At 46.9% G+C, this 16,813-nt stretch overlaps 2 protein-coding genes across 5 annotated transcripts in view; one reads left to right on the top strand and one right to left on the bottom strand.

The window, feature by feature from the left end:
* The window catches only part of LRIG1 (leucine-rich repeats and immunoglobulin-like domains 1), a 92,628-nt gene extending 86,680 nt beyond the window's left edge, over positions 1 to 5,948 (top strand). Inside the window, exons 13-18 of the mRNA XM_011980359.1 lie at positions 1,352 to 1,633; positions 2,143 to 2,562; positions 3,123 to 3,248; positions 3,909 to 4,055; positions 4,677 to 4,952; positions 5,051 to 5,948. Of these exons, the coding sequence (XP_011835749.1) occupies positions 1,352 to 1,633; positions 2,143 to 2,562; positions 3,123 to 3,248; positions 3,909 to 4,055; positions 4,677 to 4,952; positions 5,051 to 5,277 (1,478 nt within the window). The 3' untranslated portion in view covers positions 5,278 to 5,948. The remainder of the gene's footprint in view (positions 1 to 1,351; positions 1,634 to 2,142; positions 2,563 to 3,122; positions 3,249 to 3,908; positions 4,056 to 4,676; positions 4,953 to 5,050) is intronic.
* A 671-nt stretch (positions 5,949 to 6,619) lies between these two features.
* The window catches only part of SLC25A26 (solute carrier family 25 (S-adenosylmethionine carrier), member 26), a 176,997-nt gene continuing 166,803 nt past the window's right edge, over positions 6,620 to 16,813 (bottom strand). For 2 of the 4 annotated variants that reach the window (XM_011980353.1, XM_011980351.1), the window contains exons 8-10: positions 16,044 to 16,108; positions 14,986 to 15,059; positions 7,465 to 7,855 (exon numbers count right to left, since the gene is read on the bottom strand). In XM_011980353.1, coding sequence (XP_011835743.1) covers positions 7,738 to 7,855; positions 14,986 to 15,059; positions 16,044 to 16,108 — 257 coding nt within the window. In that variant the 3' untranslated portion in view covers positions 7,465 to 7,737. Of the gene's footprint in view, positions 7,856 to 14,985; positions 15,060 to 16,043; positions 16,109 to 16,813 lie in introns of all 4 variants that reach the window. The other 2 variants (XR_001006119.1, XM_011980352.1) reach the window with 2 other exon arrangements.

Raw genomic sequence — 16,813 nt, 5'->3', positions numbered from 1 at the left:
GGTGGCACATGCCTGTAATCCCAGCTACTCAGGAGGCTGAGGCACGAGAATTGCTTGAACCCAGGAGGTGGAGGTTGCAGTGAGCCGAGATCACTCCACTGCATTCCAGCTCGGGTGTCAGAGCCAGACTCTGTCTCCAAAAAAAAAAAAAAAAAAAAAACCTAGTTATTATATTAGGTCAAATTGTGGAGAGCTTAGCCTTGTGTTTTTGTCCATTTCTTATCCTCTGTAAGCCAAGATAATCTGGTTTCCAAATTCCAAACATCCCCTTATCCTGGGGAAGCTGCTGTTTGAGTAGACAGTACAGCATTGGAGTCAGAGGCTGGCTACTGCTCCAGAGGCTGTGGAGTGCAAGGCTGGTGTGAACCCTGGCCTGAAACAGACAGTGTCCTGGCAGTTGACAGGTTTTTACTCATTAACCAGCCTTAGAGCTTGTCAAGGGGACCATGTGTTATTTTGTGTTTGGAGCAAAGGGTGGGGAGTAGATAGCTTGAATAGTTTACTATCCCACCCCAGTAACCTAATGGAGTTATCCTGATTACTAACCCTCTAGTTAAAAAGAATTGGCTTGAGAATCATCAGAATGCTGGATCTGCTGTGCTCTTTAAGCCCCCACAGATCATGGGGAGACACCTGCTTTACCACAGTGTGGTCGGGTTGTCTTTGCTTATTCCAAGTCCTCACAGTTTCTGGAAGACTCAGGGAACTGTTAGACTCTCCCCCAAATTAACGTTGACAGGAACTACAGTGGTGCCTGACATGTGGCTGGATGCATCCCACTCTGTCGGGACATCGATCTTTAGGCTGAGCAAGCTAGCAAACTGAATGCTTCCTGCCTGGGTATACAGCGGTGGGCAGGAACACCCTTGGTAAACACCCGTCCAAATGGATGAGCCATCCCATTCATCCCATGAACACCCGTCCAAACGGATGAGCCATCCCATTGCTCTCCCAGGGTGGAGGCATGCCTGCCTTCCCTCTGTAATTCCATCTCCACAGCGTCTTTCCTGGTGGGTAATTAAGGCAGGCAAACATCAGGCCCTACCTTGCATGAATGGGCACCCCCTGCAACCCCCGTATAGACACTGCTATGTAGAGCAAAAGCCTTTGCTTTGAAGGGACTATAGCCAGCCTAGGCTGTACAAGGCAAGGCTGATGGAAGTGTTCCAGCTGTGGTGGGAGAAGCTGGGGGTTCCTGATTCACAGGTGGCAGGAGTGGTCCTGGGCAGACATTGGGAGAAAGGAAGTGAACTGGCACTGGGCACAGTGACAGGTAGGTGTTTGCCAGAAGACTTCCTGGCTTTGCATCTAGCCGACCCATAACCCGACCCTGTATACATATGTTTTCCAGTGTTGCCATCATTCACCAAAACGCCCCACGACATAACCATCCGGACCACCACCATGGCCCGCCTCGAATGTGCTGCCACAGGTCACCCGAACCCTCAGATTGCCTGGCAGAAGGATGGAGGCACGGATTTCCCCGCCGCCCGTGAGCGACGTATGCATGTCATGCCAGATGACGACGTGTTTTTCATCACTGATGTGAAAATAGACGACGCAGGCGTTTACAGCTGTACTGCCCAGAACTCGGCCGGCTCCATTTCAGCTAATGCCACCCTGACTGTCTTAGGTTTGGCTATTGCTCCACGGGGGTGTGTGTGTGTGTGAGAGAGAGAGAGAGACTCTCAAATGCTCTGTGTGGCCAGGGGTGGTATGTGTGGTAGGCCTTTCAACCCTGTTTGAAATTTGGGGCTGCTTTTTGAATTAATTTTTCTTAAGTGGTTCTCTCTCTTTAAAAGAAATGATAGCTGGTGAATTCAGAGTCTTCATAGGGTTTAGATATAGAACATTCTAAGAATTGGACAGGATGGATGTGGGCTTGGTCAAGAATAGGGACACAGGACAGTTAGGGAATAGCGGGGGCTTTTGTCAGCAGAGGTTCACTGTCCCTGTGGAAGCACCCCCCAGAACGGAGATGACTTAGTGGGTCGAAGGGTCTTCTCCAAAACTTGCCACTCTGATACAAAATGTCAGATGCATCTCATTGATACGTTGGATTGTCCGTTGTCCAGAAGACAGGGCAGCGCCAGAGCAACTGCGGCTCTGAGAATGACTCAGATCTCTGCTGCCCTCTTGTAGAGACCCCATCCTTGGCGGTGCCCTTGGAAGACCGTGTGGTATCTGCGGGAGAAACAGTGGCCCTCCAATGTAAAGCGACGGGGAACCCTCCGCCCCGCATCACCTGGTTCAAGGGGGACCGCCCACTGAGCCTCACTGAGCGGCACCACTTGACCCCTGACAACCAGCTTCTTGTGGTTCAGAACGTGGTGGCAGAGGACGCGGGCCGATACACCTGTGAGTTGTCCAACACCCTGGGCACGGAACGAGCTCACAGCCAGCTGAGTGTCCTGCCCGCAGCAGGCTGCAGGAAGGACGGGACCACGGTAGGCATTTTCACCATTGCCGTCGTGAGCAGCATCGTCCTGACGTCACTGGTCTGGGTGTGCATCATCTACCAGACCAGGAAGAAGAGTGAAGAGTACAGTGTCACCAACACAGGTCAGGCGCTGCCAGCGGAGCTGACTTTCAAGGAGGGAGGAATGGCAGTGATGCTGGGGAACTGGGCCGGGTTCCAGTGGCTGTTGAAAGAATCGCAGTGTCTTCAGAACTCCTGAGGCTTTAGTCCCACTAATTCCATTTTAACTTTGAGTAATTTAACCTTAAACAGGAATACTCTCATATATAAGTAACTGACGCACCCTGCAGTTTTCCCTCTCCTTGGTAACTCAGAGGCCATCTATGCACAGGCCCTGCTGCCATGTAGTAGGTTGTTCCTGAAACAATCTCCCAGTGCGGTGCTTCTGTGAATCCTGGCTCCCTTCCCATCACTGGTCTCTACCTCTTGTGGCATCTGCCGGCTGCGCTCTTCACACTGGGTGTAGAGTAAGGCTGAGCAGGTTCTGGGAGGGCCTATTGCATACATGGACTCCATGCCATCTCTGTGCACAGCCCTGATGGTTGTCACTGGGAGGATCCCCTTTCTGAGCCTGATAGTGAACGTGTGTCTGCATTTCTTGTGACTGAGACCCTGGTGTTTTATTTGTCCTGTCTTCTTGCAGATGAAACCATCGTGCCACCAGATGTGCCAAGCTACCTCTCTTCTCAGGGGACCCTTTCTGACCGACAAGAAACCGTGGTCAGGACCGAGGGTGGCCCTCAGGCCAATGGACACATTGAGAGCAACGGTAAGGCCTCAGTAACCATGAAGCAGAGCTCTGCTGTGACCACGTTTCCGGGTGCTGGAGGTGGCCTCCAGCTCTTTGCAGGGCAGGTACCTGGCATCAGACGGGGCACACTTGGTGAACTAGAAGGCTGTGACTTCTAGTCTGTGACTAAGGGCTGCTATTTTGGACCAGTCTTTATGAGTTCTGCAAGGTTTTAAAGTCCTGTCCCCCCGCCCAAGGAAGCCACTGGATTGGGCTTAGTACCTCCCTGGCAGGATAAAGTAGGCTTGCCTGGAGTAGCAGCTGGAAAGGGCATTACGGGGCATGAACCCAACCAGCCCATTCCTTACATGGGGAATGTGCCCGGGTCTGCTCTGTGAGCCAGTCTTACACTGGAAAGCTGTCACCAGGATAAGGTACTTCCAATGGTGGGGGCCTCTGAGCTCTTGCCTGAGACCGTAGAGGCTCACCTTGTAGAGAAATGAGCTGCTCATTTCACAAGGCCGGCGTACCTGCCTGGAAGCAGTGATAGAAAACACGCTGCTTGCCAGACCAACAGCCCCACCGCTCTGAAGAACTTCTTAGAAAATGACTATTCTAGTGGCCTTGCTCATTCCTTTCATAAGGCTTACTGTGAAATACCAAGCCCAGAGTTTCTAATCGTGTTGGAATTCACTGCAGGTGTCTGTCCAAGAGATGCAAGCCACTTTCCAGAGGCCGACGCTCACAGCGTTGCCTGCAGGCAGCCAAAGCTCTGTACTGGTTATCACAAAGAGCCGTGGAAAGCGACGGAGAAAGCGGAAGGGACACCTGGGCCGCAGAAGATGGGTATGAGATGCTTCCCGTCGGAAGTAGTTTCTTTCTGAAGTGGAAATTGGGGCTGACCTAGTCAGTACATCAAAGGGGGAGACACATTCTTAGTCCACAGCTGTCTCCAAATTTGGTATTCAGTATAGAAATGGGAAGCTTAGGCCTGGCTCTCTTAATTCCAGAATAGTTCTCCTAAATAAATCTATGGCATGGAAGCCTAAGCGTGAATTTTCTAGATTTATAAGCAACTTAAATAAGGGGCAAGGCACAAATAAAATGTAGAGTTTCAGTCAGCACCTTTTCACCAGGGCTATTTTGAGGCTTAATTTCTAACTGTTGAAAAGACCCAACACTGCATAGTACCTAACGCTGATGGCCCTTTGCCCCCTGAAGTAGTAAGACTATATTCTCTGAGTATGAAATTCACTGTAAACATGAAAGACCCCACAGTTCATGAGTGGCTTGGTGTTTGCCCAGTCCTTTTTCTGGGGACACAGTTGGGGGAAAGAGGAAGCACGCATACAGTGTTTGCAGTCAGGGTTCTCACCTTGCACAGCGGAGCTGAGCAGCCTGTTCTCTGCGTGGGCATGAAGACTCCCACAGCAGTGGCTCTAACCCGTCTTTGGCGCTGTCCTTCAGAACATGGTGGCCGGGTTGTATGCAGTGACTGCAACACTGAAGTGGACTGTTACTCCAGGGAACAAGACTTCCACCCCCAGCCTGTGTCCAGAGACAGCGTGCAGCCAAATGGCCTGGAGCCGGGTGGGAGTGACCAAGAGCATTTTCCACATCACCAGTGCAGCGGGACTGCTGCTGGGTCCTGCTCCGAGTGCCAGGGGTCGCTCTACCCCAGTAACCATGATAGAATGCTGACGGCTGTGAAGAAAAAGCCAATGGCATCTCTAGATGGGAAAGGTAACTTTTTACTGTCTTCTGAGGAGTTACTACCAGGTGGGTTGGGAGCTGCTTCAATGGTCAAGTGGGGGTCTGACAGGTCCTTTCTTTCCTTGTAGGGGATTCTTCCTGGACTTTAGCAAGGTTGTACGACCCGGACTATGCAGAGCTACAGCCTGCATCTTCGTTAACTTCAGGCAGTCCAGAGCGCACGGCAGCCCAGCACTTGCTTGTTTCCAATGGCCATCTCCCCAAAGCGTGCGACTCCAGTCCCGAGTCCACGCCACTGACAGGACAGCTCCCCGGGAAACAGAGGGTGCCACTGCTGTTGGCACCAAAAAGCTAGGTTTTGTCTACCTCAGCTCTTGTCATGCCAGTCTCTACGGGAAAGAGAGGTAGGAGAGGCTGTGAGGAAGCTTGGGTTCAAGCGTCACTCATCTGTACATAGTTGTAACTTCCATGTGGAGTATCAGTCACTCACAGGACTTGCATCTGAAGCACAGAAACGCAAGAGGGGATTTGTGTACAAAAGGCAGAAAAAGTATTTGATACCATTGTACATAAGAGTTTTCAGAGATTTCATATATATCTTATCTTTTACAGAGGCTATTTTAATCTTTAGTGCATGGTTAACAGAAAAAAATTATACAGAAAAAATTATACAATTTTGACAATATTTTTCATATCAGGTTGCTGTTTAATTTTGGAGGGGGGTGGGGAAATAGTTCTGGTGCCTTAACGCATGGCTGGAATTTATAGAGGCTACAACCACATTTGTTAGCAGGAGTTTTTGGTGGGGATGGGACGGAGGGAAGGCCTTGGATTTGTATTGCACTTCGTAGACAGACCCCTAGACTGCTGCCCGGTCAGACTCCACGTGCGCTGGAAGGAGCTTCAGGAGAGCACTGGTCATGTGTGGATGCCCCTGCAACAGGCCTCCCTGTAGAGCCAGGGGTGCAGGGTGCCATCCACGCTTGCAGTGAATGGCTTTTCCTTTTAGGTTTAAGTCCTGTCTTTAAGGCATAGAATGAGGGTTGTTAATCCATCACAAGCAAATGGTCAGAACAGTTAATTAAGCACTGCCTTTCCTCCTCCTCAGATTTTATGATAAAAGCAAATGTGGCCTTCTCAGTATCATTCGATCGCTAGTTGAGACTTTTAATTAAGGTAAAGGCTGCTGGTGTTGGTACCTGTGGATTTTTCTATAGTGCTGTTTTCGTTCTGCCAATATAATGAGTGAGTATTACATTGGCCTTGGGGGATAGAAAGGAGGAAGTTCTTTCTTTTCAGGGCTACCTTATTTCATTTCTACTGAGGATCCAGAGCAGGCCTGTCCATGCCATTCCCACGCACAGATGAAACTGAGCTGGGACTGGAAAAGACTTAGACCTTGACCTGGGTTCTGGGTATATTTGCACTTTTGAGACTGGTAGCTAACCATCTTGTGAGTGCCAATGTGTAATTTAGTAAAACTTAACTTACATAGAAACAAGGTCCTTAAAATGTTCCTTTGGCCAAAAGCTGAAGGGAGTTACGGAGAAAATAGTTAACAATTACTGTCAGGTGTCATCACTGTTCAAAAGGTAAGCACATTTAGAATTTTGTTGACAGTTAACTGACTAATCTTACTTCCACAAAATATGTGAATTTGCTGCTTCTGAGAGGCAATGTGAAAGAGGAAGTATTACTTTTATGTACAAAGTTATTTATTTATAGAAATTTTGGTACAGTGTACATTGAAAACCATGTAAAATATTGAAGTGTCTAACAGATGGCATTGAAGTGTCTTTAATAAAGGTTCATTTATAAATGTCAGTACAGTTGGTGGTCCTTCTTTTACAAACGCAGTCATTCTGCCTTTAATTATCTTTCCCCAAAAAAGGAAAAAAAAAAATAGGCAAAGCAAAATCATATACTGTTTGCTCCGGGGCAGACAACACAGCTAGATTCCTGAGATTTCGTTCTGAATTCTTCTATGCCTGGAGCTTGTTAGTCAAGCTCTAAAATCCCAAAGTGTGGTGACCTTTCCATTTCATCCTGCCTACTTCTAGCAATGTTGTTTTCAAAGCTGGCCCAGGCCCTCCTTTCAGCCTGACACGGAGAATGGCAAGAATGGCTCACCCACCCTGTCCTCCTGCACGAAGCCAGCTGGGCCCACCTAGTCACTTGAGCTGCAGCTGCTCTCTCTCACACACCACAGGGGGCGCTGGACACATCTCTGTAAAATAATACATCGTGTGTTTTTATGGGTGAAATCTGAGGGTAATTAAAACCAGCAGCCTAGTTACCCAGAAAGAATGCTTGCTATGCACCTGTGTAGTTCATTCTTTTTTCAACAAAGCCTAACCTTACACAACAAGAATTAACTAGGGGGAGAAACACCCACATATACAACTTCTTCCCCAAGTCTCCTTTTCCCAAACAAGCTATTCTTTTAAAATTCTAACCATCTTGCCTTCTGCTGAATCCACCATCAGGTGGCAGGAAATGAAAGATCAGATACAGATCAAATGAAAGCTCTGAAAGGCCTGGCCTCAGCAATACCAAACTTATTTATTAAGAGGTTCTGAGGAAATTGTTCAGAGTACCGCCACACACCCCGTTTTCATCTCTCAGCTCTCTGGCATACAGGCCAATGACTTCATACCAGCCAGCCTACACCACGGATGGCACAATCTCGATGCCGGCATCTTGGCAGAACTGGTCTTCAGCACTGGGGCCTATAGTTCAGATAGCTGCTCAGCGGAAGAGGGTTTACACTGCAGGCCCCTCTCTTGACAGAAGTGGAGGTGAAGCTGTCTCTGCTTCAAGGACTCTTTCTGCCAACTTCCAACAGCAAGCGGTGCGTGTGGTCATAAGCCCCCAGAAAGATGAAACCTCCCAGACTGATGGCTGCCATTCGAGGGAAGACACCTGCAAATAATCTAGGGGAAAAAACAGGATTTTTAATGTTGTGTGTATTTAAAAGAAAGGTTAAATTCCAATACCTACAGCTTGCTCGGCTCAGTACACCATGCTCATTAGTGGCTAACTACCACTCACTTGTGAACACTCACTTGTAAACAGCTCACTTGTGAACCCTCCCAAATAAGGCAAGTAATGGCGCTGTCCCAATAATAGTTCTAAAACTTTCATGCCATTTTTCCCTTTGAGAGATGAAATTGACTTTTTTAAAAAGGCGTTAAAGAGCTGAATCCTAGGTAAGGCTGGAAGGCACTTCCCAGCCCAGACCTCTAAAGTGGTCTCCAGGGGTTCGCTCGGTGCAGAGGTTTTTGGGCAATGCTGCTGCTCTGCCCACTGACTCCGTTGCATTTCGTCCTTTGAGACCCCAAAACCTGACATCACAACAATGAGTCGAACCTCCATGGATTCCCTGTGTTCCTTTTCTGTCTAAAGGCATGAAAGGCAAATGGGCTGTGGCTGTGAAGGGGGCAGCACGCTTTCACCTGCACAGTCCCTTGGTACCACAGAAGGCTGCTCACCAGCCAAGGTGCAATGTAGAATCATCAGAGAAATGCAAGGTGAAACTACAATGCGACGAGGATATAAATTAAGGATTCATTCTTTAAAACTGCCCCCCCCCCCCACCCCCAGTGCCTACTCAGATATTTGTGCAAACATCTTCACTGTGGCATTGCTGCTGGTGATACCAGTTACGGCACACTACAAACATACAGTGGATGATTATGTAGCTGATAAAGATGAGGAAATACACAGATGCCAACATAAAAAAATTACAAAACAGGTTTATAAAACCAAGTCCAAGGGCTATGATTCCATGTCTAAAAGGCATGCCAGGGATGTGTCCTAAACCCTAAACTGAATGCCTGCTGCCTAAGGATTACAGGACACATTCCTGGCCCATGCTTCCATAACCTTTGAACCTTTTGACCAAGAGTATAGGCATGACTCAGATATTTCAAGTTTGGTCCCAGGAGAAGTTTGGCCACCATAATAAAGTGAATATTGCAATAAAGCAAGCCATTCAAATTTCTGGGTTTCCTAGGGCACCGAAAAGTTATGTTTACACTATACTGTAGTCTACTAAGTATGCAGTAGCATTATGTCTAAAAATTATACATACCTTAATTTTAAAATGCTGTATTGCTAAAAAAATGCTCATGAGCATCTGAGCCTGCAGTAAGTTGTAATCTTTTGGCTGCTAGAGGGTCTTGCTTTGATTGATGGCTGCTAACTGACCAGGATAGTGGCTGCTGAAGGTTGGAGTGGCTGTGGAAATTTCTAAAAATTGTAATTGTTGCGTTGATGGACTCTACTTTTCATGAAAGATTTCTCTGTAGCACACAATACATTTTGCCCACAGTAGAACCTCTTTCAAAACTGGAGTCAATCATCTGAAACTCTGCCACTGTTTTCACAACTAAATTGATGAAATATTCTAAATCCTTTATTGTCATTTCAACAATGTTCACCATATCTTCACCAGGAGTAGCTTCACCTCAATAGATCACTTTCTTTCCTCATCCGTAAGAACCAATTCCTCATCCATTCGAGTTTAATCATGAGATTGTGGCAATTCATCACATCTTCAGGCTCCACTTCTAACTATAGTGGTCTTGCTATTTCCAGTACATCTAGTATGTGTTTCCCTCCACTGAAGTCTTGAACCTCTCAAAGTCAGCCATGAGGATGGGAATCAACTTTTTCCAAAGTCTTATTAGCATGGTCAATATTTTGACCTCCTCCTATGAAGCCACCAATGTTCTTACTGGTATCTAGAATGGTGACTCCTTTCTAGAAGGCTTCCAGAAATTTACTTTGCCCACATCCAGCAAAGGAATCACTGTCGATGCAGCTGTAGCCTTATGAAATGGATTTCTTAAATAATAAAACCTGAAAGTTAAAATTACTCCTTGTTCCACGGACCAAGGAATGGATGTTGTTAGCAAGCAAGAGAACAGCATTCATCTCCAGCAGAACTCCAGGGTGACCAGGTGCACTGTCAATGAGAAGTAGTATTTTAAAAGCAATCTTTTCCTCTGAGCACTAGGTCCCAGCAGCGGGCTTAAAATATTCCAGAAACCATGCTGTAAAGAGATGTGCTGTCACTCAGGCTTTGTTGTTCCATTACTATGGCAGAGGCAGAGTCGATTTAGCATCATTGTTAAAGGCTCTAGGATTTTCAGAAGAGTCAATGAGCACTGGCTTCAACTTAAAGATACCAGCTGCATTAGCCCCTAACAAGGGAGTCAGCCAGTCCTTTGAAGCTTTGAGGCCAAGCATCGATGTCTCCTCTCTAGCTCGGAAAGTCCTAGATGACATCTTCTAATAGAAGGCTGTTTCATCTACATTGAAAATCTGTTGTTTACTGTTAGCGCCTTCACCGATGATCTGAGCTAGATCTCCTGGATAACTTGCTGCAGCTTCTCCATCAACACTTGCCACTTCACCTTACACTTTTGTGTTCCAGAGATAACTTCTGTCCTTAAACTTCATGAATCAACCTCTCCTAGCTTCAAACTCTGCAGCTTCCTCACCTCTCTCAGCCTTCATGGAAGAGAGTTAGCACCTTGCTGTGGTTTAGGTTTTGGCTTAAGAGGATGTGGCTGGTCTGATCTTCTATCCAGACCACTCAAACTTTCTTCATATCTGCAGTGAGGCTGTTACACTTATCATTTAGTGTATTCGCCGGATAGCACTTCTTAATTGCTTCAAGAGCTTTTCCTTTGCATTTACAACTTGATTAACTGTCACAAGAGGCCTAGATTCTGGCCTATCTCAGCTTTCCACATGCCTTCCTCACTAAATTTAATCATTTCCACCTTTTATTTTTAATTTTTTTTTTTTTTTTTTTTTTTTTTTTTGAGACAAGGTCTTGCTGCTACCCAGGCTGGAGTGCGGTGGCACGATCATGGCCCACAGCAACCTCTGCCTGCTGAGCTCAGGTGACCCTCCTACCTCAGCTTCCCAAGTAGCTGGGACACAGGCACACACCACCATGCCCAGCTAATTTTTGTACTTTTTGGAGAGACAGGGTTTGGCATGTTGCCTAGGCTGGTCTTGGACTCTTGGGATCAAGCCATCTGCCACCTTGGCCTCCAAAATGCTGGGATTACAGATGTGAGCCACCATGCCCAGCCCGAGATTTTTATTTAAAATGAGAAAGGTGTGATTCTTCCTTTCACTTGAACACTCAGAGGCCACTGGAGGATTAATTGGCCTAACTGCAATATTGTCTCTCACAGAATAGAGGCCTGAGGAAAGGGAGAGAGACAGGGAATGGCCAGTTGGTGACCCAGCCCGAACCCACACCACATTTGTCGATTAAGTTTGCTGTCTTCGGTGGACACAGTGTGTGATGCCCCAAAACAATGACAGTAACATGAAAGATGGCCGATCACAGATCACCACAGCAGATACGATAATGAAAACACTTGAAAGGTGGGAATTACCAAATGTGACACAAAGTGGACATGTGCTACTGGAAAAGGGCACTGAAAGACTCCCTCAATGCAGGGGTGCCACAAACCTTCAATTGGGAAAAAATGCACTATCTGAGAAGTGCAATTAAACAAAATATGCCTATATTACTTCTGTAAGCAGAAGAAGTTATAAAGGCAGACCTAGTGCATACGCCAGTGAAAAGACTTCTGGTCAGGTCTACGGAAGAAAACTGAAAAAATGGTCAAGTTACACCAACAGTAGCTATGCATCCTTTAAGATACAGGAAAAGCCTCCGTGACAAGCAAGCTGGTGGCCTGGAGAGAAACGTGGCGGTCCCTGCAGGCTGCTTCCAGCACCTGGCTGCCTCCTTTCTCCCAAGACCTTTGAGCTGTTGGAGGAGGCTGAGCAGCCTCCCCCTGTTTGCAGCACTCAGCACTTCTAAGGAAAATGGGAGATTCAAGAGTTTTGTGAGGCCCTTTTTAGTTAGCTAGCTAAGGGTTTAAATCATTAAAATACTGCACATAAAATTAAGGACCCCTATTACTTGTCCAAAAATAACCATGAAAATTGTACTGAAAACCAAAAAAAAAAAAAAAAAAAGCTCAGCATCATGCATATTGTTTTTGCATGGGGTGGGTGGTGAGGACAAAAACTCATAAATTACCACTATGTCCTTCCCGCCTGAAAAACAGCTGAGCCTCCCTGCTCCTACCATATTATGAAGGAAAGGGTGCTAGACGGGCAGTCAGCAGATGCCGAGCTGCAGGAGACCACACTGGCCACAAAGTTCTCCGCCTTGACTACCTTACTTATTTCTAAACGCCAGTGTCTTGTTCAGCTTCTGCCACTCACAAGTTCAGCTGCTCCTGGCAAGAGGCAGATGGAAGCAGTTTATGGTTTCAATAGATGACCACTGAATCTATTAACGTAATTACGGCCTTAACGTGGAGTAATGTGAACAGTGAAGGCCCCAGCCAGTCTCGCAGGTGAAGACTTTTGAGTTGAGCAGGAGCGCGTTCTAGTGCCCACAGATTAAATGAGAACAAATGTAAGCACTTCCAGTGCCAGGCAGAAAGGGATGCTCGCGGCAGTGGCAGCTACTACATAAAGGGCACACAACAAAAACAGAAAGCCAGCTGATGAGTGAAGAAAACCAGAAAGGGGCCATCCAGGGTGGGCAGGCTCCCCATCTGCCTTCGGCTACTGGGCTGAATGAACACGCGGTGTTTGTTTAGTAATACATTTCTACTTATATGTGTATTCCCAGTACGTGCCAGAACTAAGTCTTCACCTGCGTGGACCACACAGAAAGATAAAAGTGGTCGCCATCTTACTTGACCCCGAGAGGGCAGCACCTTTCCATCCCAAGGTGAGGAGATGGTGTCTGCTGGAAAACCCAAGTAGTAACTGGTAAACTTAGTGCGCGCCCAGGGGAGGAGACAGGAGGTGGCAGCAGCGCTGTGTGCTTGGAGACCCAACAGAAGAAGCCGGCGGAGACACCTTCAGGCTGAGGATGCCTGGGACCTCTGTTCACAACAGCCCAGGTTTTTCTGTGACTGTTTTTTGGTCAAATTATTTATTGTCTTTAATCATTAATAAGGGGCTAATCAGAACTCCCTTAAGTGACAACCGTTGCTGTCTATAATGCTCTCAAGAGACTGACTAGAGCCCATGACTTCTGACACTTTCAGAAGATAGGTAAGCAAAAAAATCCAGATGACCTTTACAGAGCTGACAATGGGGACAGAGACGGGCCCCTGGCCTGAGGAAGACACCCCTCTTCTGCCTGTATTTCTGGCACTGCTTAGTTTTATAATGTCAAGTATAATACATGCCACAACCAGCACAGGGAAGATGATCTTCAATCTACTCAACTCCTACCAGCTTTCGGGGCCACGGGGTTGCCAGTCGATCATGCCATCCCCACCTGCCACCACTGTGTGCAGAAAGGCAGAGGGGCTACGGCTCTGCACAGCTCCACAAAGCTAAGGTCGACAGGAGAGGTCCGCCCGACAGCTGCCACAGAATCAAGCATGAACTACACTGGAATCAGTGAGACACTGAAATGTGGCAGTTTGGCTTTCTAGTCCAAAAAAGCCACTGAATGTGACTTCTCTGTGGTATGTAGTCCAACTGCTATTTGAAACACATAAGAACTTTGTTGTTGTTGTTTTCTGAGACAGGGTCTTGCTGTCACCCAGGCTGGAGTGCAGTGGCGCAGTTGTGACTCACTACAACCTCGACTTCCCGGGCTCAAACGATCGCTCAGCCTCCTGAGTGGCTGGGACTACAGGTGCGTGCCAGCACACCAGGCTAATTTATTTATTTATTTTTTAGAGACACAGTCTTGCCATATGGTCTCAAACTCCTAACCTCGAGCAACCCTCCTGCTTCAAAGCCTCCCAAAGTGCTGAGATGACAGGTGTGAGCACCTCACCCAGCCCATAAAGACCGTGTACCTGCTACTGGCTAAGTGGCTTCAGGACTCATTTTTCTCACACCATTCCTTTGTTTGCTGTGGAACTGGCAGCAGAATGAACGTGCCACACATACAAGCAGCGCTCACGATATGGCAGTCCTAAGTGGCAGGCTCCCAGCACACACGCCCCCACTCGGCCCTTCCCACGCTCTCACTAGACGTCAACAGCCAATGATTCCTCTGGCTTCACCCCAGTTCTTGTTTCAAAACCGTGACACCCTTCAGGCACCCAACATCAATCCCTCAGAGTTGTCACATTCAACAAAACCATCCAATATCACCTATTTTTCAAACTTCCAACTGGAAAATTTCAATCTAGGATGGGCTGCTCTCCTACAAAAACTTTAACTGGGGCCTGACTCACCTACTTCATGTTCTCCAGACCATCAAATAGCTGAGATTAAAACTGCCAAAGGTACACAAAAACTACCATCAAATAAGTGATCCAACTCGGCATCAGGATGAGGAGGCGGCACTGCCAGCTGAGACGCCTGAAGTCCAGGCAGCTGCCGACCCTCTCCAAAGGGAGGCCACTGCTTTGCTCTTGCAAGAAAATCCCTGGTACATGGTCCCTAAGAGAAAAATCATCATTTCACATGCCTGTAAGATCCCAACATTCAGGTGGCTTTACAAGTTTACGGTGTCAAAGCAATGGTGAAATATCTTGCAGAGAGACCTTTTTAGGACATGAAGCTAGAAGTTTGAGGCACTTCTGTAGTACAATGGTTCTCAACTGATGCTAATTGTGGAGTCATCCCACCTGTACTGTGGTACGTTGAAAGTAATTTGTTACTAATAATAGTTAAACACATCAAAACCACAAATGCTTTCTTCTAGCAATGTTACCTTCACTCCCTTGTATATCTGCACTGTGTAACCAGAAGCCCATTTTATCACTGCTGCAGCCCAGACCCTGGTGAGGGCCACCCATGTGAATTCCATCTAACATCAAGATGGGCAAGGCTGAGAAGTGCCTGATTGGAATACTCCGTCAATTTGATGTGCTACGTTCTCTCATATATACAACATCAACTAGAATATTTTGCACAATATACAGAAACTCAAAGCAGAACATAAGCAGAAGGGAAGGAGAGGTGTTCATCCACAGTCAGGCTAAAGGAGGAGGAGTGGTGGAGAGGAAGAAAGGCGGGAGGGCGTTCCTCGTCTTACCCTGCCAGCCCCTGTGACTGCCAGACCCCATGCAGGGCAGAGAGCACGTTCCCATTAGCAGTGCTGGAGCCAGCCTGTGTGAACAAAGAGAAACCTGTTATCTTCTGAAGCTCCCAATCACACACTTGCCTCTCAGATATCCTCAGACGCACAGCTCCCCATCACCCTCATCTAGGACACAGTGTCAGATACCAGGGAGTTTCTTGGCAATCAGGACCTGGCTCGCTTGCCCAGAAGCGTTTACGCTCAGATATGCAGGCAAGCAGGGATGTGGCCCACGCCACACGGGAGGCTCTGCTTATCAGAACTCGCGAGATGAATGATGAACTATTTAACAGGAAAAAGAAGCACCATGAAGCAACGTGAGGAGGGCAGGGAATCATTAGTGTAAACGGTACAACTATGAAACTTGCCTAAGCAGCTAAAAAGCTATTTAATAGAGTGCCGTTTAAATGTTCCATTTACAACATGATCAGCATTCTTAGGTTGGATCCTGCCACCTCCATACTAAAATCTGGCCATATTTGTTCTACTTTTCCAAAAACATAGGACTTCTTTTGTTTTGGTTTGGTTCCGGTATGTTATATGTATGGCATTCTTTCAGCTCTCTATCTAGCGGGGTTTTTTAAAACAATTTTTCTCTTAAACAAAATGGTTTCAACATTTCTGACAACTGTCTTAACTCATCCAGTTAAGGCCAACCGTGACCCTAGGTTCAAAGCCTGCCACATGGCAGGAGGCTCGTCAACCTCTCTGAGCCTTAGGTTTGTCAGCAGTAAAAATAGAGTTTATCTGAAGATAGTATTACCAGGCAGTGGCCCTACCAGCCCTATGTGCTCACATAACACAGGGGAAGATGCCTGTGACATGGTACAATGTTATATAGACACTGGGGATATTGTTCCATCAATGGCGGTTTCCTTCGAGGTTCCACAGGCAGCATAAGATGCTATTACAGGTAAATGGTAGCCGTTTGTGTTTACTTTATATACGTGTAGTCCTAGTGCTAACAGATATGAGCATCTGAAGTGTCTCCATTACATTATTTTGCCACTTACCTTTGCCAGCATAATTCTTGTCTTTGCCACATCTAGAGGTGTGGTGACTGCAGCGGCAAATCCACCTGTGCAAATAATACCCAACACCCAAGTGAGATACTGTTTACTGTATTACATGATAATTTTGTAATTTTTAGAATTCCTGACTCTGCCCAAATCACTTCATCATTATGTACACTGATTATGTACACTGATTCAAGAACACGATGCACACATGCACAATCTTTATCCACACGCTTCATTTCTTTTGCAGTGACAGAACTCTACCCACTCAGGTGAAAAATACAAGGCTCCACAATTTATCTTGCTCTCTCGTTAACTAGCAAACGAATGAGTGTATGTATGTACATGATGAATGTGTACATGTATGACATACATGAATATGGCCAGATGCCCACTCTCAGTATGTGAGACCCTCTGCTCCTAATGGTTCTCAAAGGGTTCACGACTTTCTATGGGCCACTGTCTTTTTTTTTTTTTTTTTTTTTAAGACAGGGTCTCACTGTCTCTCACCAAGACTGGAGTACATTGGTGTGATCATAGCTCACTGCAGCCGCACCCTCCTAGGCTCAAGTGATCTTTCCATCTTAGCCTCCTCCTGAGTAGCTGGGACTACAGCTGCACACCACCATGCTTGGCTAATTTTTAAATTTTCTGCAGCGATAGGGTCTTGCTATGTTGCCCAGGCTAGTCTTGAACTCCTTGCATCAAGCACTCGTCCTGCCTCGGCCTCTCAGAGTGTTGGGATTACAGGCGTTAACCACCATGCC

The sequence above is a fragment of the Mandrillus leucophaeus genome, unplaced genomic scaffold, assembly GCF_000951045.1.
Source record: "Mandrillus leucophaeus isolate KB7577 unplaced genomic scaffold, Mleu.le_1.0 Scaffold210, whole genome shotgun sequence".
Lineage (NCBI taxonomy): Eukaryota > Metazoa > Chordata > Mammalia > Primates > Cercopithecidae > Mandrillus > Mandrillus leucophaeus.
The sequence above is the reverse complement of the archived record's forward strand: the minus strand, read 5'-3'. Positions and strand labels throughout refer to the sequence as shown.